Consider the following 22,794-nt stretch of genomic DNA (forward strand, 5'->3'; position numbering starts at 1 on the left):
TTCCAAGCTTTGGGTCCATGATTGCTCAACAATTTGTTTGGCTTCGTATGTTAAGTCTCTTTTCAGTCACCAGGTTCCAGGTGTCATCAGGATGCCAGCCAGGCTTCCCTGGACTGAAGACCCCACCAATGTGTCCTGGAGCTCCGCTTCCCCAGAGACCCACCCTACTAGGGAAAGAGAGAGGCAGACTGGGAGTATGGACCGACCAGTCAACGCCCATGTTCAGTGGGGAAGCAATTACAGAAGCCAGACCTTCTACCTTCTGCAACCCACAATGACCCTGGGTCCATGCTCCCAGAGGGATAGAGAATGGGAAAGCTATCAGGGGAGGGGGTGGGAAATGGAGATTGGGTGGTGGGAATTGTGTGGAGTTGTACCCCTCCTACCCTATGGTTTTGTTAATCAATCCTTTCTTAAATAAAAAATTAAAAAAAAGAAATACTGAATTCATAGAAACAGAAACTGGCACATGTAGCTAGGGGAAGGATAAGGAGAGAGGAAATGGGTGAAGCAATTACAGAAGTGAACAACATTTTCTACCAAGTGATCAATACCAGCACCACCAATGAGGGACACGCAGACAAAGGGGACTACAGCGTGACACCCAGAGGCACCACACCACTTACATACCACTGATACAGGACAACCCTAAATCTAATCATAATGGGGAGTGACAAGGTACTATTTTCTAGAAATGCTATGTCCTAAGAGACAAAAAAAAAAAAGGGGTGGGGGGAGAAACTGTTCTAAGCCAAAGGTGAAGAGACAGGTGGGCCAAGGAGAGAGCTCACCCAGCAGAGTGCCTACCTCGCCATGCAGGAGGCCCTGGAGTCAAACCCTGATAAGACAATCAAGAGTACCAGGACACCAAAAGAAGCTCCACAGATGGTGGAGCACTGCTACAGTCTCTCCCTTTTCTGCCTATTTCCCCCTCTCTAAAATTAGAAAAAAAGCAAAAGAGGTGGGAAAAAATCAGCCCAGGGGCAGTGAAACTGAGACTGCAGAAGGCTCTAACTTAACAAAACAAACAAACAAGACACCTGAATGACACATGAAAGTATTAACAGTTTTTGAATTGGATCATCTGTACTGCGGTTAATAAGAGAATGCCTTGGGCTGGGGAGATAGCATAATGGTTATTCAAAAAGACTTTCATAACAAAATCAGAAGAGAAAACACAAGTAGAGAAAATCAGTAGCGAAAACACTGAACTGGAATTGGTGTATTGCACCAAAGTAAAAGACTTTGGTGGGAGAGTACAGGTCCTGGAAAAGGATGACAGAGGGGGTGGTATTATTATGTGGAAAACTGAGAAACGTTATGCATGTACAAACTATTGTATTTGCTGCTGAATGTAAAACATTAATCCTCCAATAAAGAAATTTTAAAAGTCACAAGTTAAGTAATTATTAAATGAGGGATAAATAAGTCAGTGCATGAGTTTTATTAAATATGTGTGGAACTGTTTAATAAAAAATAAATAAATAAATAAATAAAAGACTTTGATGCTTGCGGTCCTAAGCCAGAGCTTCACAGTACTCTGGGGGTTAAAAAAAAAAAAAAAAAAAAAGGTAGAATGTTTTTAGGATTAGAAAAGCAGGGTATATACAACCTACATTCAAATGGCTTGGAAATACTACAACGCAGCTTACATAGAGAGTCAGAAATAAGGCTAGCAGGGTAAAACACAGTAATTGGGGAACTAGGATAAATGATATGAAATTGTTTGGACAAGTCTTGTTCTGTAAGTCCAGAAGTATTTACATATAAACAGGGGTTGGGGGAAAGGCTTACATTTCTTAGCGCCTCATAAATAGCTCTAAATGCTGGTTGCTTATCATCATGGTAAACACCTCTGTTTCCATGGAGAATAAAGATCCCTTCTTCTTCTGCTTCTTTGCAATTGCTTCCATATATGCAATGATCTGGTCGATAATTCCATTGACAGGGAAAAACATAAAGGCTTTCTATGTAAAGAAAGATAAAACAATGAAACAAGTAACTTTGAATTGCAGAGGGCTAATATTTAACAACAAAAAAAAAAGATAAAAAACAGTTCTTTACAGGGTAAGATGTGTAAGAATGAAATATGTTTGAATTTAGATTTCTTCAAACTAAATCAATATTCAAGAAAAGCTTTAAGTTAATCATTAATATAAGCAAGATTCAAATGTATTTCATCAGGGTTTTGGTTGTTTTTTTTTTTACTGAATACTATCTATATTTTTACAAGTTTAGAGAGCAAAACAAATTTAAATGATTACCTGGATTGTGAAAAAAAATGATGTTCAGCAGATCTTGATCACCCCATGTGATGTTGAGTTTGTATTTCTTAAGCAGTGGCATAAGAATATCTCCCCACTGTAGTTGAACAGTTGTCATATCGTTCTGTTGACAAATACATTTAAAAGAACCTCAAACTGGGGCCAGGTGATGGCATACCTGGTTGAGCACACATATTACAGTGCACTAGGACACAGGTTCAAGCCCCTGGTCCCCACTTGCAAAGGGGAAAACTTCACAAGTGGTGAAAGAGGGCTGCAGGTGTCTCTCTTTCCCACTCTTCCCTCTCGACTTCTCTTTGTCTCTATCCAAAATAAATAATTAAAAAAAAAAAAGAACCTCAGACTTTGGTTTAAAATCTCACACTTCAGCAAGAAGGCTTCTAGATGACGAATCCTGGTTTGCACATCAACTGGTGGTTTCTATACTTTAATTGTCAGCCCAATGAAATTAATCATGCATTCTTAATGCTTACAGTAGTTTCTAATGGGTTCTCTAGGGTTTTCCAGGTTATAGAGATATCAATTGCAAACAATGATAATTTTATCTCTTTTTCTTAACATTTATGTTACTTGTGTCACTTCTATCACATGGGGACTTGATATTCGGTCATGCCTAGGATCATTGATACACTACGTAACAGTTACGGTGACAGATAATCTGGTCTTGCTTTTAACTGTGAAGTTTCTACTCTCTCCCCAATAAGCAAATGCTGTAAGGACCCTGGTTTGAGACCCCAGCTCCCCACATTTAGGGGAGTCACTTCACAAGTAGTGAAGCAGGTCTGCAGTTGTCTTTCTCTCCCCCGTCTTCCCCTCCTCTCTCCATTTCTCTCTGTCCTATCCAACAACGAACGACATCAACAACAATAATAACTACAACAACAATAAAAACAACAAGGGCAACAAAAAGGAAATAAATAAATATTTAAAAAAAAAAAGAGTGGAAAAAGCAAGGACCAAAGCACTGCTCATTTCTAATAGTGGCCCAAGGGATTGAGCCTGTGACCTCAAAGACTCAAGGCATGAAAACTGTTTTTCTTTCTTTCCTTCCTTCTTTCTTTCTTTCTTTCTTTCTTTCTTTCTTTCTTTCTTTCTTTCTTTCTTTCTTCCTTCCTTCCTTCCTTCCTTCCTTCCTTCCTTCCTTCCTTTCTTTCTTTCTTTCTTTCTTTCTTTCTTTCTTTCTTTTTTAACCAGAACACTATTCAGTTCTGGCTTATGGCGATGCAGGGGCTAGAACCTGGGACTTTGGGGACTTTGGCATTAAAGTCTTTTGTGTAAACCATTATGCTGTCTCCCATGCCCTGCCGTCTCCCTTTAATGGGTAGGGAGAGTTGATAGAAAGTAGATTATACCCACTGAATTAATATACATTCATGCCACTCACACTTTTCTCACTAAGTTATTAATACACAGAAGAAAGCAAAAGTTTGAAATCTTAGAAATTTATTTCTGGAGAGTGGGGGGTGGGCAGTGGCATACCCAGCTGACTGCACAAGTTAGCATGTGCAGGGACCTAGGTTCAAACCCCCAGTCCCACCTGCAGGGCACTTCATGAGCAATGAAGCAAGTTGGCTAGTATTTCTCTTTCTCCTTTTCCCTTTCTCCCTTCTATCGTCCCCTTCCTCTCTCAGTTCTTTGTCCTATCAAAAAAACAAAATCAGTAGTAATAATTAATAAGAATTTCTGGTGGTCCAGGAGGTGGAGCAGTGGATAAAGCACTGGATTCTCAACCATGAGGTCCTGAGTTTGATCCCCGGCAATACATGTACCAGAGTGCTGTCTGGTTCTTTCTCTCCTCCCATCTTTCTCATGAATAAATGAATTCTTAAGAAAGAAAGAAAGAAAGAAAGAAAGAAAGAAAGAAAGAAAGAAAGAAAGAAAGGAGGGAGGGAGGGAGGGAGGGAAAGAAAGAAAGAAAGAAAGAAAGAAAGAAAGAAAGAAAGAAAGAAAGAAAGAAAGAGAGAGAAAGAATGAATTTCTGGAGCCTGGGTGGTGGTGCATCCCATATAGAGCATGGGTGTTATGATGTACAGGGACCCAGGTTCAACTCCCCTGTCCTTGCAGGAAGAAAGCTTCATGAGGGTTGAAGCAGTGTGTAGGTCTCTCCTCTCTCTCTGTTTCCTCTTCCCTCTCAACTTTTGTCTCTATCCAATAAATTAAAAAAAAAACTTAGGGGGGGAGAGGGAAGGAGAAAGTATTAAGGTATTGTAAGTATGATAGTTAAACAAATGAAAGGTAAGATAATATAAACATAGTCTCAAGTTTTTAAGTATTTTATTGATTTTATTTTATTTTTTATTTATTCTCTTTTGTTGCCCTTGCTGATCTTTATTGTTGTAGTTATTGTTATTATTGATGTCATCATTGTTGGATAGGACAGAGAGAAATGGAGAGAGGAGGGGAAGAAAGAGAAGGGGAGAGAAAGATAGACACCTGCAGACCTGCTTCACCACTTGTGAAGCGACTCCCCAGCAGGTAGGGAGCTGGGGGCTCGAACCAGGATCCTTACGCCGGTCCCTGCGCTTTGCACCACATGCGCTTAACCTGCTGTGCTACCGCCTGACTCCCTGAAAATTTAGAAGCTCGGTTGTGGTGTACTTAATTAAATGCACAAGTTGCCATGCACAAGGACCAGGGTTCAAGCCCCTGGCCCCCATGTATAGAGGGGGGAAGCTTCATGTGCAGTTAAGTAATAGTGCAGCTTCCTCTCCATCTATCTATATCATCCCTCTCAGTGTATGTCTCTATCCAGATAAATCAAAACGTTTTAAAAATTTTATTTTATTTTCATCTTTATTTATAAGACAGAGACAGTCAGAACTCAAGAGGGTAAGGGGAAATACAGAGGGAGAGAGGAAGAGGAGACACCTGTAGCTCAACTTCACTACTCACAAAGCTTTCCTCCTGCAGGTGGAGACTCAGGTAAAAATGTATTTTAAATAGCTGTGATTGGACACCTGAGTTCTTCACAAGACTACACTTCTCATTAATCTGTGAATTTCAATGAAGAACTGCTGAGATATGGCATTATTCCTTAGCAGATAATCTTATAGCACCATCTCCTGGTATATTAGTGTGCACGGTGGAATACTCAGCATCTGTGCTATTTAGAGCTGCTTCATTTAGTGAAATTTTTTGGTACACAAAGTTGTAAAAACTCAAAATATACTAATAAATTGAGTCACTCCAGATAGATGCTAGCTGTGAACTAATAGCAAAGGCTTACCCTTCCCTCACACATAAATGCATTCAACGGTGGGAGGAAAAACAGAAACTGAAATAAAACAGAGGTTTCAGGGGGGAAAAAAAAGGTTCAGAAAATGGGAAGTTAAAACAAACAAAAAAAGATCTTTACTAGAACTACAAAAGATATGTCATGAGTATGATCTATCCCAAGACTGAAATGTCAGATAGATGGGTGGTGATGGCTATAAATAGTACAAACAACAATAAAAACAAATATAAGAGGAAACAACTCAACATTATTATATCATCCTCATTTTACAGATGAGAAGAATAAAGCCCAGAAGATATTCAAAACTTGTCCCCAGTCCTAGAGCTACTAAGTAAGGCCCAGTATTTCAACCTGTCTAGGCTATCCACCACAACTCTGTGCTGAGGGGAGACAATATTCTCAAGACTCAAGTAGTTTACATTTGTAAACAAAAACTACTAGTTGAAATGACAGTGCAGACAGAAAAAGCTCACTGCTAACTGGACTGTTACCTTTATTACAATACTGCCTTAACCCACTAGAATGTTCCAACAAAATAATGTCTTTTTTCCATTATTCTAGACACATGGAAAGATTATAAAACTAAGCTTTTGGTTATTTCTTTGGATAGAGAAAGAGAAGGAGAGAGAGACAGAGGGAGAGTGACTACAGGACCAAAGCTTCCTCTAATACAGTGAGGGCCAGGCTCAAACCTGGGATGCATACATGGCAAAACAGCATATTATCTAAATGAGCTATTTCTCCAGTCCTCAATCTAACTTTATTTTTATTATTAGTGGTAGTATTGGTTTAATAATGATCAACAAGATTGTGGGAAAAGAGGGGCACAATTCCACACAATTCCCACCACCAGAATTCTATATCTCCACTGGAAGGTTTCCTATAAATTATCCCTCTGGGAATATGGACCAATCTAACTTTTTTTTTTAATGTTTATTTATAAAAAGGAGACACTGGGGAGTCAGGTGTAGCGCAGCAGGTTAAGCGCACGTGGTGCAAAGCGCAAGGACCGGTGTAAGAATCCCGGTTCAAGCCCCTGGCTCCCCACCTGAAGGGGCGTGGCTTCACAGGCGGTGAAGCAGGTCTGCAGGTGTCTCCCTCTCCCCCTCTCTGTCTTCCCCTCCTCTCTCCATTTCTCTCTGTCCTATCCAACAACGACAGCAATAACAACAATAACGATAAAAAAACAAGGGCAACAAAAGGGAAAATAAATTTAAAAAAAAAATTTTTAAAAGAGACACTGACAGAAACAATAGAATAAAAGGGGTACAACTCCACACAATTCCCACCACCAGCACTTCGTATCCCATCCACTCCCCTGACAGCTTTCCTATTCTTTATATCCCACTGGGAGTATGGACCAAGGAACATTATGGGGTGCAGAAGGTAGAAGGTCTGGCTTCTGTAATTGCTTCCCTGCTGAACATGAGCATTGACAGGCTGGTCCATACTCCCAGGCTGTCTCTCTCTTTCCCTAGTAAGGCGGGGCTCTAACTTTTAATGAAACAATTAACTGGAAGTCTGACCATCTGGAGGGGAAATAAAAACACGTTCAGCCCAACTCTCACACCAGTGTCTTACCTTGAAATACTTCCTTCTCATTCTAGTCATGTTCATCAACATGACTCCAGAGTTGACTCCAGTTTTCCCATAGTACGGGTGCCTGGCAAAGCGGTTATACCACCCTATTCGAGGCTCTTCATGTTCGGGTGCCATTGCAGCAATTTGTGTGGCATTAAACTTCTTTAGCAAAGACCAAATATCATCAACAGGCCGTAAAAACAGAATGTCAGTGTCGACATATAGAAGTGAGTCAACATCTTTTAGGAGTAACTATGGTGAGAAAGAAGTAAATCATTAATAACAGTCCTTTATATTTAATGTAAAATATAAGAAGTTATATCGAGGTCTATGTGTACATCTACATTAATTAATCCATATTTAAATATAATATTTTTTCCTAAATTTTTATGACTGTACACTGTATTAATCTTCATATTAACTTTATATTAACTTATATTAACTTTGAGAATCTACACAAGCAAATCAGAATGAAAACTCATTACTAATAATAGAAAAAAATACAAGCAATACCTACAAAAATTAGTGTAGAGAAGTTTGTGTAACAGAAGATGACATTAGGTGAACTGACCTCACAGACGCCACCCAGGGAGCTACATAGCAGTTATACAAAAGACTTCCATGGCCAAGGCTGCAAGGTCCTACATTCAATCTCCAGCATCACCAGAAAGCAGAGCTAAGTAGTGCTCTGGTTAAAAAATATTTAATATGAAGTTGGGTGACAGCATAGCTGGTAGAGTGCACATGTCACAAAGTACAGTGACCCAAATTTTTTTTAAACATCTTTTTTATTTATTTATTAATGAGAAAGATAGGAGGAAAGATAAAGAACCAGACATCACTCTGGCACATGTGCTGCCGGGGATCGAACCCAGGACCTTATGCTTGAGAGTCCAAAGCTTTATCACTGTGCCACCTCCCAGACCACAGTGACCCAAATTTGAGCCTCCAGTCCCCACCTGCAGAGAGGATACTTCAAGAGTGGTGAAGCAGTGCTGCAGCTGTCTGTCTCTCTGTCTCTCTCTCCCTTTCATATCTCCACTTTCCCTCTCAATTTCTCTCTCAACCATAAATATTTAAAAATTACATATATTTGTTCAATTCCTAATAAAGACATAAGGTAACACAAATAGAGGCCAGTAGTGATACACTGCAGAGCACACGGTACCATGTACAAGGACCAGTTTCAAGGCCTGGGCCCCACCTGAAGGGGGAGCTTCACAAGTGGCGAAGCACTGCTTCACGTGTCTCCTTCTCTCCCATCATCATCCCTAGTGAGTTCTGTCTCTACCCAATCTATCAAAAATACTTCTGTTTACTGCCTCTCCACACATGGCAGGGTGAAGGAGCAAAGAATTATCTTAGAGGAATTACTGTGTTACTTTCTGAGAGATGAGAAATCTCCAATATGTACTTTCTATAGAGGTTGTAAAATACATATAATTTTTTTTATCTCTTAGTAATTCTGGATCCTGTCTACTGCAAATTTAGATGTACTGTCCACCCTGATTTCTGAGTAATATTTTGTTTTGTCTTTATTTATTTATTGCATAGAGACAGCCTGAATCAAGACTGAAGGAAGTGACAGAGAGATACCTGTAGTCCTCCTTCACCACTCACAAAGCTTTCCCCCTGCAGGTAGGGACTGGGGGCTCGAACCTGGGTCCTTGTGCACCTGGTTGAGCACACGTTACACTGGTGGTGGGAACTGTATGGAATTGTACCCCTCTTATCCCACAGTCTTGTAGATCATTATTAATCACTAATAAAAAAAAAAAGTAACTGAAATTTCTTTCTTATTATCACATACATTCCAGAAGCCTGTGTTTCTAGTATTTTTATTGCCATAACCATCTTAAACATTATAGCTAGCAATCCTAACATTTACCATTAATTATACATCACACATATTTTTTTCAGGGCCTCACACAATCACACTGTTCCCAGACTGACCTTTTCATTCTTTTTTTATTTCCCATAGAGACAGAGAGGGACAGAGGTGGCATGCTCCACCATCCACAGTAATTCTATGTGGTCCAGGAGCTCAAACTTCAAAGTTTCATGCAAAGTAAAGAAGCATGAACTCTACTGGAAAGTTACCTCATGGCTAAAATTCTATACCAGTTCAAGCTACTGTATTTTACTTCAGTTTTGTGCCAAGGATTGAACTGGTAAACTCAAACATCCTACCACTGAGTTATACCCTAGGCTGTGAATTTTCAAACTGCAAAAGAACTCAACTCAAAATAGAATAAAATTTTTGGGGGGTATATAGCATAATGGTTATGCAAACAGACTCTCATGCTTGATGCTCCAAAGTCCCCAGTTCAATCCCCTGCATCACCATAAGCCATGACTGAGCAGTGCTCTGGTTAAAAAAAAAAAAAGATTTTATTTACTTATATATATATATATATATACATATATATATATACATATAACATATATAATAATATAGTTTTGTGGGTTTTTTTTTTTTTTTTTTTGCCTCCAGGGTTACTGCTGGGGCTGTGCCAGCACTACAAATCCACTGCTCCTGGTGGCCCTATTTTCCATTATATTGGATAGGACAGAGAGAAACTGAAAGGGGAGGGAAGGAAAGAGATGGAGAGAAACAAAGAGACACCTGCAGACTTGCTTCAGCACTCATGAAGCAATCCTCCCCTTCAGATAAGAAGCCAGGGGCTCAAAGCAGGATCCTTGCACAGGTCCTTGTGTTTCTTACTATATGTGCTTAACCAGGTGTGCCACTGCCTGGCCCCTCTCTCTTGAATATTTTTAGAATAAAAAATATATACAGGGTTTACCACTAGAGTGCACTACCAAAGAAAAGTTTAAGTGCTTCCTGCTTTGAAATGACATGCCCTAAACTGTGTGTGTGTGTGTGTGTGTGTGTGTGTGTGTGTGTGTGTGTGTGTGTGTGTGTATGTATAAAATACCACTTAGTAAAGGTAAACTGGCTTGGTTGAAGGCAGAAGTGGCTATTTAAAGATGCAATCGGTGTTGTTTTCCAAATTATAAATGGAAACTGTAGCCCGAATGATACTGCCACTGCATTTCTGTGACAAACAGATTTAACTCCATTAAGATCCCAAGACCTCTATTCCCACTAAGCTATGAAGCAGTTCAGACAACTCAATACATTAACATGTAAGAAAAATGGATGGACCTCACACTGTTGGGCACAGCAGACACAGTGCTTTGTGCTTTCAGTTCACAAAGTAAATGTTTGGAGTAACTCTGCATCAAGCCTATTGGTGCCATTATCCCAGTAGCCTATGCTTCCCAAGCCTCTGTGTCACACTTAGTTAAGGCACATGCACTGTTTTTCAGAAATAATGCTACTGTGCATTTTTAAATAAGCCACAGCATAGTGTAAACATAACCTTTATATGCATTAGGAAACAAAATCATTCATGCCACTAATTTCATTACTGTTGTCTGAATCCAAAACTACAGTATCTCTGAGGTATGTCTGTAGTATTTCAATGGAAAATGTTTACAAGGTTTAATTTTAACAGGTTTTTTACTATAGCCTCTCTTTACTCTATGAAAGCTTTCTTTCCTGGTATGAAAAAGGAAAATCATTCCGATGTTTATGTCTTTTTATGTAACTAGATTTCTATGTAACTCTTCATTAACTTGCCTGTATAAAAACAAGGTTCAAGTGAAAAGAGGAAGCAGAGGAGGGTAAGAAGAAGAAGAGGAAGAAAAACAATAACACTGGAAAATAAAACTCACCGGTAAGAACAATCTCTGCGAAGCACATGGTTTAAAGAGTTTTTTCCATTCCACTGCATTCTCACTTGGGAAAGTTATTGGGTATAATGAATAATTAAATGTTTGTAGCAATGACCAGCTGTCAAGCTGAAAAAAAAAATTGTTTAATTCAGTTCAGACTTGCCTCACTCTTAATTTTCTCAGTAAAAGTGTAAGCATATCAAAAAGATACAATTTTAAGAATTTTACATTGTACAAAATAGAAAGTCAGAGCCTTCTTTCCCACCATTTGTTATCACTCATGATCCTAAATGCACATTACCACACCAGAAAGACTCCACCATTAGGATGTGGGGCAGAATGAAAGTCACAAGACCACTAAGTCAAAAGACCTCTGCACGCTGTTTATCATCTTCAACTTGACCTGACCATTCTTTCAACCGCTAACCAAATTTCATAGTGCACCAATTTCATGGCCATAATTTACATGACAGAAAATGCACAAGAAGGGAGGTGGTGCAATAAATAAAGTTCTGGACTCTCAAGCATGAGGTCCTGAGTTTTACCCCTGGCATTACATTTGCCAAAGTAATACTCTGGTCTACCCCCAACCCAAATAAATAAATAAATAAGTAAAGAAATCTTTAAAAAAGTAAAGAGTAACTCAGGAGGTGACACAGTAGTTAGATCTTTAAACATCAAAAACAAGAGGCCTCAAGCTGGATCCCTGGCATCACATGTGTCAGAATGATGTTCTCTCTGTTCTATCTAATTAAAAAAAAAAAAAAAAAGAGGTGGGGTGGGTGGCCACCAGAAGCAGTGGATTCATAGAGCAGGCACCAAGCCCCATTAATAAGCCCAGTGGCAATTAAAAAACTAGTCTTAAAAAAAAAAAATTTAGGGAGTCAGGCGGTAGCGCAGGGGGTTAAGCGCAGGTGGCGCTAAGCACAAGGACCAGCGGAAGGATCCCGGTTCGAGCCCCCGGATCCCCACCTGCAGGGGAGTCGCTTTACAGGCGGTGAAGCAGGTCTGCAGGTGTCTGTCTTTCTCTCCCCCTCTCTGTCTTCCCCTCCTCTCTCCATTTCTCTCTGTCCTATCCAACAATGATGACATCAATAATAACTACAACAATAAAAAAAACAAGGGCAACAAAAAATAAATAAATAAAAATAATTTAAAAATTTAAAAAAAAAATTTAAAGAGGGGTCTGGGTGATGGTACACATGACTGAGTGCACATGTTATAGTATGCAAGGCCTCAGGTTTGAGCCCCTGGTTCACACCTTCAGGGGTAAAGCTTTGCAAGTGGTGAAGCAGTGCTATAGGGTGTCTTTTTTTCTCTATCACCTCCTTCCCTCTTGATTTCGGGCTATCTCTATCCAATAAATAAATAAAGGCAATAAAAAAATTTTAATTTTTAAGAAAGCAATCAGCCTTTATGGGAATGGGTTAAGACTGTCATTGTAGCAAAGGAAACCAACTTAACTTTAAAAAAAAAAAAATATATATATATATATATATATATATATATATATATATATATATATATATTATCTTTATTTATTTATTGGATAGAGACAGTCCGAAACTGAAGGGGGGGAGATAGAGAGGGAAACAGACACCTGCAGACTTGCTTCACCACTTGTGAGGCTTTCCCCCTGCAGGTGGTGACCACAAGGTCAAATTCAGATCCTTGCGCATCGTAACGTGTGCATCCAACCAGGTTCACCACCTCCCAGCTCCTTGTTCTATAATTTTTAACTAAATTACAAGTTTCACTTTATCTTAAAAAAATAATAAATCTTTTAAAAAGAAAAAAACATGAATTCAAAATCTGGTTAATATGAAGTTCATTAAAAACTATTTGTCCAGGGAGTTGGGCGGTAGCGCAGCGGGTTAAGCACACAAGGTGCAAAGCACAAGGACCAGCGTAAGGATCCTGGTTGGAGCCCCAGGCAGTCTCCCCACCTGCAGGGAAGTCACTTCACTGGAGGTAGAGCAGGTCTGCAGGTGTCTATCTTTCTCTCCCCCTCTCTGTCTTCCCCTCCTCTCTCCATTTCTCTCTGTCCTATCCAACAAGGATGACATGAATAACAACAACAATAATGACTACAACAATAAAACAACAAGGGCAACAAAAGGGAATAAATAAGTAACTATAAAAAAAAAAACTTTTAAAACCTTAAAAAAAAAAAACCTGTCCATCTCTATAGTCAATATGCATGGAAATTCCTGATGGTAAAATAATCTGACAAATGCCAATTTTTTAATCATTACTGAAAGCAAAATATCTATCAGTATACCAATTCTGAACACATTATCAAGACACTGAATTGTTTCAGATTCAGTGTTAAGTTGTTGATTCAAATGTCCTGGAGAGCATTCACAATCTCTGGGAGGAGAAAAAAAAATTATATAACAGACTGGAAATGTTCTCCTTCTAAATCATGACTGTTAGAATAATTAAAAAAAAAAAAAAACACTAACACAGGTTGGAGTGATAATTCACCAGGTATGGTGCCATGTCCTGCTATGTGTCAACCTGGGTTCATGCCCTGGTACCACACGGAAGGTGCTATGGCAACAGAAGTAGCTTTGATGCTGTGGTCCCTCTCCTTCTCTGTTTCCTTGTCTGCCTCTCTGAATGGAAGAGCAGCTGGGAGCTGTGAAACTGCATGCATAAGGCTCTAGCTCAAAAATGAATGACTCCCAAAGGAGTTTCAAAATAAATCCTTACTTCCATCACTCCCCTTTAATTATTATTTTCTTTTTCCGTCTTCTTTCTTTCCCTTTCTTTCTTTCTTTCTTTCTTTCTTTCTTTCTTTTTTTCCTGTTGAAGTTGTCAGAGCATAACTGCTCTGGGACAACATTTTCTGACAGAAAGGGAAACAGACAGAGGAAGAGACACCCAGTACACTAAATCCTTCCCCAGTGTGGTGGGGCCGGGTTCAAACCCAAATACACAGGATAAGGCAGGCACTCGCCCAGGTGAGCTACCTTGCCAGTCCAATTGTTCTGCTTACTTCAGAGCACTAGCATTTCTTTTTGTCCCTGCTCCATTTCCAAGCCAGTTAAAGACACTAGCCCTGTCAACTTCAAAAGCAAACCCAGTCTAGGAAAATACCTCTGGGGCAGTGGAGATAGCACAATGGTTATGCAAACAAGACTCATTTTAAGGCTCCAAAAGTTCCAGGTTCAATCCCCTCATACCACCATAAGCCAGAGCTGAGCAGTACTTTGGTGTTTCTTCTGTCTCTGTCTCTCTGCAACTCTCTCAAAAATGAAATATTTTTTTAAAAAATTAAAATAAAATAAAATACCTCTGTGTTAGAGCACAGGACTTGCATGTCTAAGCCCCAGAGGCCTCTAGCACTATCAGAAGCTAAAGCTGAGTGGTACCCTGGTAACTCTATCTTTCATGAAAATTAATAAACATTTTTCAGACAGTTTTTTTGTTTTGTTTTGTTTTTACATTTTATGTTATTGAATAGAGACAGAGAAATAGAGAGGGTTGGGGAAGATGAGGGGGGCAGGTGGTGGTATACCAGGTTTAAGTGCACATAGTAAAAAGCATAAGGATTCGAATTCAAGCCCCCAGCTCCCCACCTGCAGGGGGGTCACTTCATAAGTGGTGAAGCAGGTCTGCAGGTGTCTATCTTTCTCTCTCCCTCTCCATCTGCCCCTCCTCTCCCAATTTCTCTCTGTCCTATCCAAAAAAAATTTAAAAAATGGCTGCCAGGAGCAGTGGATTCATAGCAATAGCCCTAGAGATAAGGGGGGAGGGAACACCTATAGCAGTGCTTCACCATTTTGAAGCTTCCCCCCTGCAGGTAGGGAGGTAGGGACCTGGGGTTTGAACCAGGGTCCTTGCGCATGCTAACATGTCTCAACCAGATGTGCCACTGCCTGGCCCCTTAAAATAGATTTTAAAATAGGTAAGTAAAAATAAAAGCTTCTCTCAGAGCTGATAATAGTGGAAAGAAAAAATAAGTTCAAATAAAAACATTAAAATATCACACAGGAATAACTATTAACAAATAATCTGACAAATGAATATCCAGTGCCATGTTTTTAATTTTTTTTTATTTATAAAATGGAGATATTGACAAGACCATAGGATAAGTGGGTACAATTACACACAATTCCCATATTTTTTCTTCCCCTCCAGGGTTATTGCTGGGCTCAGTGCCTGCACCATGAATCCACCGCTCCTGGAGGCCATTTTTCCCCCTTTTGTTGTAGCCTCCTTGTGGTTATTATTATTGCCGTTGTTGATGTTGTTCGTTGTTGGATAGGACAGTGAGAAATGGAGAGAGGAGGGGAAAACAGAGAGGCGGAGAGATAGACACCTGCAGACCTGCTTCACCGCCTGTGAAGCGACTCCCCTGCAGGTGGGGAGACGGGGGCTCGAACCGGGATTCTTACGCCGGTCCTTGCGATTTGCGCCACATGCGCTCAACCCACTGCGCCACCGCCCGACCCCCAATTCCCACATTTTTAAATCATTACAGAAAACAAAATATCTATCAGTTCTTTACCTATAAAATATTAGTCATACTGACTAATGATAACAACATATAACATATGACTGATGGGGTATGCCACCACGAGGGACCCCCCCCACACACAATTCCTTCCTCCTTTGCATTCCTCATTTACATAAAAACAACGTGGGTTTGATGGCCAGAGCTTGAGTAGCCTTCTTGGATATCAAAGTGGAAGGCTTATATTAAGACAACTCAGTCACAAGACAGGGGTCATAAGAGGTGGAGCTGCCAGGGCGCCCAGACTACCTACTCTTCTGTGAGATAGAAACTTCTGTCATGGGGCCGGTTGGTGGCTCACCTGGTTGAGCACATGTTACAGAGCACAAGAACTAGGGTTCAAGCTCCCAGTCCCCACCTGCAGGGAAGAAGTTACAAAAGCAATGAAGCAGTTCTGAAGGTGTCTTTCTCTCTCTCACTTTCTATTTCCCCCTGCCTTATCAAGTTCTCTCTATCTCTATCCAAAATTAATAATAATATTTCAAAAGGAAACTTGTCTAAGCCACTGTGTACTGGTATGCAAACCATAGCAGTCAACTGGAGTTTAAGTAGTACACAGCCAACATATGAAACTCTTATCCCAGCGAGAAACCACTTCCTTTCATATTGTCAATCACAAATTTCACCCTTTCCAAAAGTGAATTCCTTCCTTTATAAAAAATTTTAAATTGAGTATATTCTGATTGAGACACTGCAATTTTCACAAATAAGACTGTATGTAACCAGCTCCTATTTAAAAACAAAATTTCAGGCTGGGGGCATAGTCTGGGGTAGCACATAGGACTTGCATGCAAGCAGTCCCAGGTTCAATTCCAGCACCACCAGTCTCCAGAGATGAATTGCTACTCTGGTTTAAAAAAATAAAATAAAATAAAATAAAATAAAATAAAATGAAATGAAATGAAATAAAATAAAGGGAGTCGGGTGGTAGTGCAGCAGGTTAAGCGCACATGGTGCAAAGCGCAAGAACAGGTGTAAGGATCCCAGTTCAAGCCCCCCAGCTCCCCACCTGCAGGGAAGTCGCTTCACAAGTGGTGAAGCAAGTCTGCAGATGTCTATCTTTCTCTCCCCCCTGTCTTCCCCTCCTCCCTCCATTTCTCTCTGTCCTATCCAACAATGACAACATCAATAACAACAATAATAATAACTACAACAATAAAAAACCAGGACAACAAAAGGGAATAAATAAATATAAAAAATATTTTAAAAATAAAACTGAAAGACAAAAACAAACTTTCCTTTACACTCTTAATCTGGAATTCTTAAATAGCAGTGACATGAAAAAGAACTCCTTACTATAGAAAGGCAGAGTTACAGAATAAAATTTTATTCAATAAAGAAATAAAACAGCACCTTAAAACAATATACCATAATGGTTCAAATCTACAGTCTTGTCTAAGTCTCAAATACTTACTATGCCTTTAAAACTAGTGTGTAGTTGATTTTCAGCAAAAATATGGAACTGGAGAGGTTTGATGCTGAAAATGATAGCTGACTTCAACATGGTGATGGTTTCTTCCAGTCTTTCACCACAGGCAACTACAGCTAAGTGCATTCTCTCAATGGGCTGTGTTTTCAGACTATACCTGACAGAAAAGAAGAACATATTTTCCAAGTGTTAGGATAAAGAGAAACACATTATTTCTACAACATTAAAAAAACTGACCTTCAGAACTTTCATATAAAAAGCAGAGAAATCCCAAATTAGAAAATGCTGTCATACTGTGTAAGTCACTTATCGCCACATACTTAATCAGCCTTTCTCAGCCACGTAACACAAAAATGACTGTTCTGTTTTGTTTTATTCTAAGGAAGATATATAATTAGCACCATTCTAGATATATAGAAGTCATTACTCACTTAGGGCATGAAGGCTTAATTCTCTGAAGGTATTTCCCCGTCTGAGTGAGAAATTTACTTATTTTTATTTTTTAGCTTTATTAAAGGGCCAGAAAGTGGTACACCTTGTAAAGTGCATGGTACAGGTGGAAGGATGACCCAGATTCAAGCCCCTGCTCCCTACCTGCAGTGAAGTGGTTATCTCCCTTCCTCTCTCCCTTCCCCTCCACCCCCGTGTGTGTGTGTGTGTGTGTGTGTGTGTGTGTGTGTGTGTGTGTGTGTGTGTGTGTGTATCAACCTCTGCTCAAATTTTTTTTAAAAAGGCCACCAAAAATGTTGGAGTCATGCAGGCACTGAGCAACAACAATAACCCTGGTGGCCACAACAACAAAAAGTGTATTAAAAAAGAAACCAAGGGGGCTGGGTGGTAGTGCAACGGGTTAAGTGCACATGGCTCAAAGTGCAAGAACTGGCGTAAGGAACCCGGTTCGAGCCCCCGGCTCCCCACCTGCAGGGGAGTCGCTTCACAAGCGGTGAAGCAAGTCTGCAGGTGTCTATCTTTCTCCCCTCCTCTCCATTTCTCTCTGTGCTATCCAACAACAACAACATCAATAACAATAAGAAGAACCACAGCAGTGGATTCGTGGTGCACTGAGCCCCAGCAATAACCCTAGAGGCAAAGAAAAAAAAAAAAAAAAGAAACCAACACACACAAGAAAATATAACATATACCCATCATGCAGATGTAATCACTATTCATTCAAAGACATTCTTATTTCATCTAAAACCTCTCCCTTATACCCCTTTCCACTAATAAAAAGGATAATTTTTGATGCAAATACAGCAGATATGTTTATCCACACAATCCCCTACCTTAACCCATTCTGATTAAAAAATAAATAAATAAATAAATAAATAAATAAATAAAAACAAAAACAAACTCCACTGGCACCCACTGAGTCTCACTTACCAAGTAATGAGTAAGAGGTAAATATTTCTGAGACGGTCTAAAACGCACTAGTCAAACAGTATATCCCTGTAGAAGGCAAGGAACCTTAAACCAAAGTTGGTGCTCTAGACAAGACTATGTTAAAGTAACAATACACTAAGTACTATGCAGTATGAAACTCCCAACAGAATTGACTAATTCGACTTTTGCTTACAGAGATATTTTCTGCAGAATGTTTAAAGATTAGAATGTAAATAGTTAAGGGGTGAGCAGTGGCACACCTACTTCAGCACACACGTCACCATGTGCAAGGACCTAGGTTCAAATCCTCAGTCCCCACCTATGGGGGGGAAGCTTCACAAGAGTTGAAGCAGGACTACAGGTCTCTCTTTCTCTGTCTCAATTTCTTTCTATCCTATCAAATAAAAGAAGGGAAAAAAGGGGGGGAAAGATGCCCACCAGAAGCAATAGTCCTGGTGGCAATAAGACAAAGAAAGAAAGTAAACAACTCAATTTGAATAGCTGTATGTACACATTACTAAGATGTACTATATCAGGAATGAGTTGTGTGATGATTTTACTTAAACTAACATGCTAGATTTACTGCAGTTTTGTTGCTTTGCAATGTGAACAACCCACGTTCAAACTGGAGCAGCTTTTGGTGCATTTTGGCTTCTTTCTCTCTCTCTGCCCCTTATCTCTATCAGAAAAAGTTACCCCAGAGAGGCGAAGCCACATCAGTGACTGACAATATTTAGGCTATGAATTTGCATTATAATGACAGTAATGAAACCAAACTAGCCAATTAAAATTCTGATATCCCCAAACTAAACTGTTATCAACCTACCTTTTAAAATTTCAATTGAAAAAAAAAGGAATTTGACTGTAAAACATTAATCCCCCAATAAAGAAATAAAATAATAATAAAATTTTTTTAAAAAAGAAAAGGAAGCCTATATTCAGAAAATAACAATAATTTCCATAATATGTATCTGTAAAATCTCTTTTTCTTAATAAGACTCCATAAATGCAATGCCAATTTCTACTATAAGATGAAAGATTAAAGTACTTTAATACTTTAAGAGCTTAAATAACAGAAAAAGAAATACATTAACATAGTTTTTCTTTAAGATTTTATTATTATTATTTTACTTTCATGAAAGACAGCAGACCACTGTTTATCTCTGGCTTATGGGGGTACTGGGAACTGAACCTGGGCCCTCTGGCATGAAAATCTGATGTGTTAGCTCTGTGTTATCTAGTCAGCCCAAAACAGAGTTTCCAAGTCATGATAGTAAAGGCAGAGAATCTAGCAGCCCTGGAAGTGGTATAGTGGATAAAGCATGAGGTCCTAGTTCAATCCCTTGTACTACATGTGCCGGAGTGATGCTCTGGTGCTCCCCTCCCTGCTTTTTCATCAATAAATATATTTTTTAATGAAGAAAATAGGGGTAGATAGCATAATGGTTATGCAAAAAGTGGCTCATGCCTGAGGCTCCAAAGTCCCAGGTTCAAGCCTGGTCACCACTATACTGAAGGAAGCTTCAGTGCTGTGGTCTCATTCTCTCTCTCTCTGCCTCTCTATCTCTATCTAAAAAATAATAAAACAAAGCAAAGAGAAAAGGAAGTCACAATCCTGACCTAACATAACTTAAGCTTGGTATAAAAAGACAGAATTTCAAATTATTTCATCAGAGAACATATTAATCACTTAAATGGGAAAATCTAAACTTGCTAAGGAGCCACACTAAGTAAGCATCCACCATCGGGAAGGGTCAGGGAGGCATTAGCTATTTGCTGGCTGTCACACAGGAAGCCAGACCTGGGGCTTAAATGATGAACACCATATGGTATCTATTTGCAAAATCAATAGTTGAGCAGTCGATAATAAGAGTTTACACCCACAATGGATGTGTTAAGTCCACTAACAAAAGGTAGGGAAGAAGGGAGCAGTTGCAGGCAGAGGAGGGTGGTCACACTGGCTGGATAAGAAGTGTTAAGGCAGCAGGTAAGGGAACAGGAAGGAAGAGGTGTCAGGAAAAGCGGGTGAGAAAGAGCGATGGTGGAACCATGTGGAGAGAAATGGTTATCATCACCAGAGAACAAAATGCAGATGAAGAGCTAGTCCACGAATCAGGTATGAACAAGGGTGCCCAGGAGAAAATGAGCAGTATGCAGCTAAGAGACAGGGAGCACTGAGTTAGAGATAAGCGGTTTTCTTTTCTTTTTGTCTCCAGGGTTATCACTGGAGCTTAGCACCTACACGACCAATCCACTGCTCCTGGAGGCCATTTTTGTTGCCCTTGTTGTTGTTGTTGTTATAACTGTTGTTGTTGGATAGGACAGAGAAATTGAGAGAGATAGGGGGTAAGAAAGACACCTGCAGACCTGCTTCACCACTTCTGAAGAGAGCCCCCTGCAGGCAAGGAGCCAGGGGTCGAACTGGGATCCTTACTCTAGTCCTTGAGCTTTGCACCATGTGCGCTTAACCCACTGTGCTATACTGCCCAGCCCTCCTGTTTGTTTCTCTAAGAGCATTCATTACTCAGCTCTAGCTTTTGGTGGTGCTGGAGGTTGAACCTGGGAACTCTAGCATGACAGTCTTTTTGCATAACCACTATGCTATCTAACCAGGTCCTAGAGTGTTTAAATGAATTATCCTGGGATGACCCAGAAAGGGGAAGGAGGGAAGAGCAGCGGCCTAAGAAACTTCAATCCCTAAGAGTCAGAAGGAGAGAGAGAGAAGGGCAGGAGCAGACAGCTCAAAGAGCTGAGCTCGCCAGAGCTGAGAGGAAGAGGAAGCTGTACCCAGAGCCCAGGAGACATGAAAAGAACACGTTTCATAAGTGTGAGTCAGAGGTTAGGGCTAACTTTGGGGAAAAAAATCATTTTGAAGGGCCTGGCGGTGGCACACCCAGTTAAGCACACATAGTACTAAGTGCAAGGATCTGGGTTCGAGCCCCCAGCTCCCCATCTGCAGGGGGGATGCTTCACAAGCAGCAAAATAGGTCTACAGGTGTCTATTTCTCCCTCTCCCTGCCTATCTCTACCTTCTTTCTCAATTTCTCCCTGCCCTACCTAATAAAATGGGAAAAAATGGCTGCCAGGAGCAGTGGATTTGTAATGCCAACATTATAGTGCCACATCTGGACGGTGCACTGCTTTTTGCCGTATGTGCGGCCCAAGTTCAAGCACAGCCCCACTGCGTTGAAGGAAGCTTAGATACAATGGTATGTGTCTGTGTGTCTCTCTATCTCTCTGCCTCACTACCTCTTTCTCTCTAAAAAATTAAAAGCTTGTTGGTGAGCTGAGAAAATAGCTCACAGGGGATAATGCACCTGCTTTGACTTGAACCAGGTTCAAGTGCAACCCCCACCGCGCTAGAGAAAGCTTCAGAGCTGTGGTATCTCTCTGCCTGTCTGAGAAGAGTCAGCTCAGAGTGAAGAAGCCCTGGCAACAAAAACAAAAGTTTGCCAGTAAAGAAAAAGACTTTAGCAAAAATGCTTAGCCGGGGGGGGGGGGGGGTGTGTGTGTGTGTGTGGAGACATGGAAAGACGTCGTGGAGATTTCATGCTTGGTTTTGTTTCACTGTACAAGAGAGGAGAGGTCTCAGGTTCAATCCCCAGTACCACCAGAAACCAGAGCTGAGCAGTGCTCTGGTAAAAAATAAATAAACAAATAAATAAATGTCTATTTGTTTATCATTTTATCACCCGTCACCTAAAGTTAGATTATGAATTTTCCCAAGAATGATAGTGTATCTTAATAACATATTTTAAAATAAATGTAGATCATTTTATATGGGGCACACACTAGGGGGAAAAAAAAAAAAGGAATGGCCACAAAGTGGAGAGGAAAAGGAGTGAAAAACCCAACTGGAAAAATGAGTAAGTTACTTGTATGGTGAAATTAAATGACAGGAAAAGAAGCATTTTTGTGCCTGCACTCAAATCAGATATACGGTCTCTAGCTACACTGCTATGCTCAGCTGTCCACCAGGTCAGTATGAAGGGCCTACCTAAGAGCCGCTTCCCAAAAGCAGTTCATTCCACAAACATCAGAGGGCAGCATCCAATAGGGATTCCAGTAACACAGAGAGAAATCTTTACACCTAACAGAGCAAAGACAGAAATAAAAGAGTCCTGTATGAGTATTTTGGTTTAGGACAAGAAATTTACTCAATAACGTCATAAGTTATGGTTATGGTTACACCAACAGACAAATATGTAAGTCCAACTGCTATAGTAACAAGTTGGGGGGGGTGATTTTTCCTTTAGCATTATTTTAAAGCTAATTTTAAAATCTTTGCACAGAATACACTAAAATCTTTGCACAGAATACTCTTCTAGTCAGGAACTCTACTGATACATTAAAACCCACCCCACCCCTCCAGAAGAGACTGACAAAAGGGGAATATATTTTTTAAATTTTCCTTAGGGGACAGCACCTCTTTTACAAGAATAACATTCATTTTAGCTAAACAAGTATTGCTTGAATTGAAGTAGAATTAAAAGGCCACAAAGGCTGGGGGGGAGTGTCCTTAAATGCTTTTAAATCGATGTTTAATCCAAGATACTTGCAAGGTATTTAAAATGAACAATTAGAAGCCAAACTGGTATTGGCAGCTCAGTTTCACTTCTGC

General features: G+C 40.0%; 1 protein-coding gene across 2 annotated transcripts in view; it reads right to left on the reverse strand.

Moving 5' to 3' along the window:
• Positions 1–22,794, reverse strand: part of GXYLT1 (glucoside xylosyltransferase 1) — a 53,330-nt gene that overhangs the window by 15,516 nt on the left and 15,020 nt on the right. Inside the window, exons 2-7 of one of the 2 annotated variants that reach the window (XM_060191558.1) lie at positions 22,171–22,263; positions 16,779–16,950; positions 10,843–10,968; positions 7,102–7,353; positions 2,265–2,388; positions 1,795–1,967 (exon numbers count right to left, since the gene is read on the reverse strand). In XM_060191558.1, the coding sequence (XP_060047541.1) occupies positions 1,795–1,967; positions 2,265–2,388; positions 7,102–7,353; positions 10,843–10,968; positions 16,779–16,950; positions 22,171–22,263 (940 nt within the window). The remainder of the gene's footprint in view (positions 1–1,794; positions 1,968–2,264; positions 2,389–7,101; positions 7,354–10,842; positions 10,969–16,778; positions 16,951–22,170; positions 22,264–22,794) is intronic. The other variant, XM_060191559.1, reaches the window with a different exon arrangement.

The sequence above is a fragment of the Erinaceus europaeus genome, chromosome 5 (assembly GCF_950295315.1).
Source record: "Erinaceus europaeus chromosome 5, mEriEur2.1, whole genome shotgun sequence".
NCBI classification, from domain to species: domain Eukaryota; kingdom Metazoa; phylum Chordata; class Mammalia; order Eulipotyphla; family Erinaceidae; genus Erinaceus; species Erinaceus europaeus.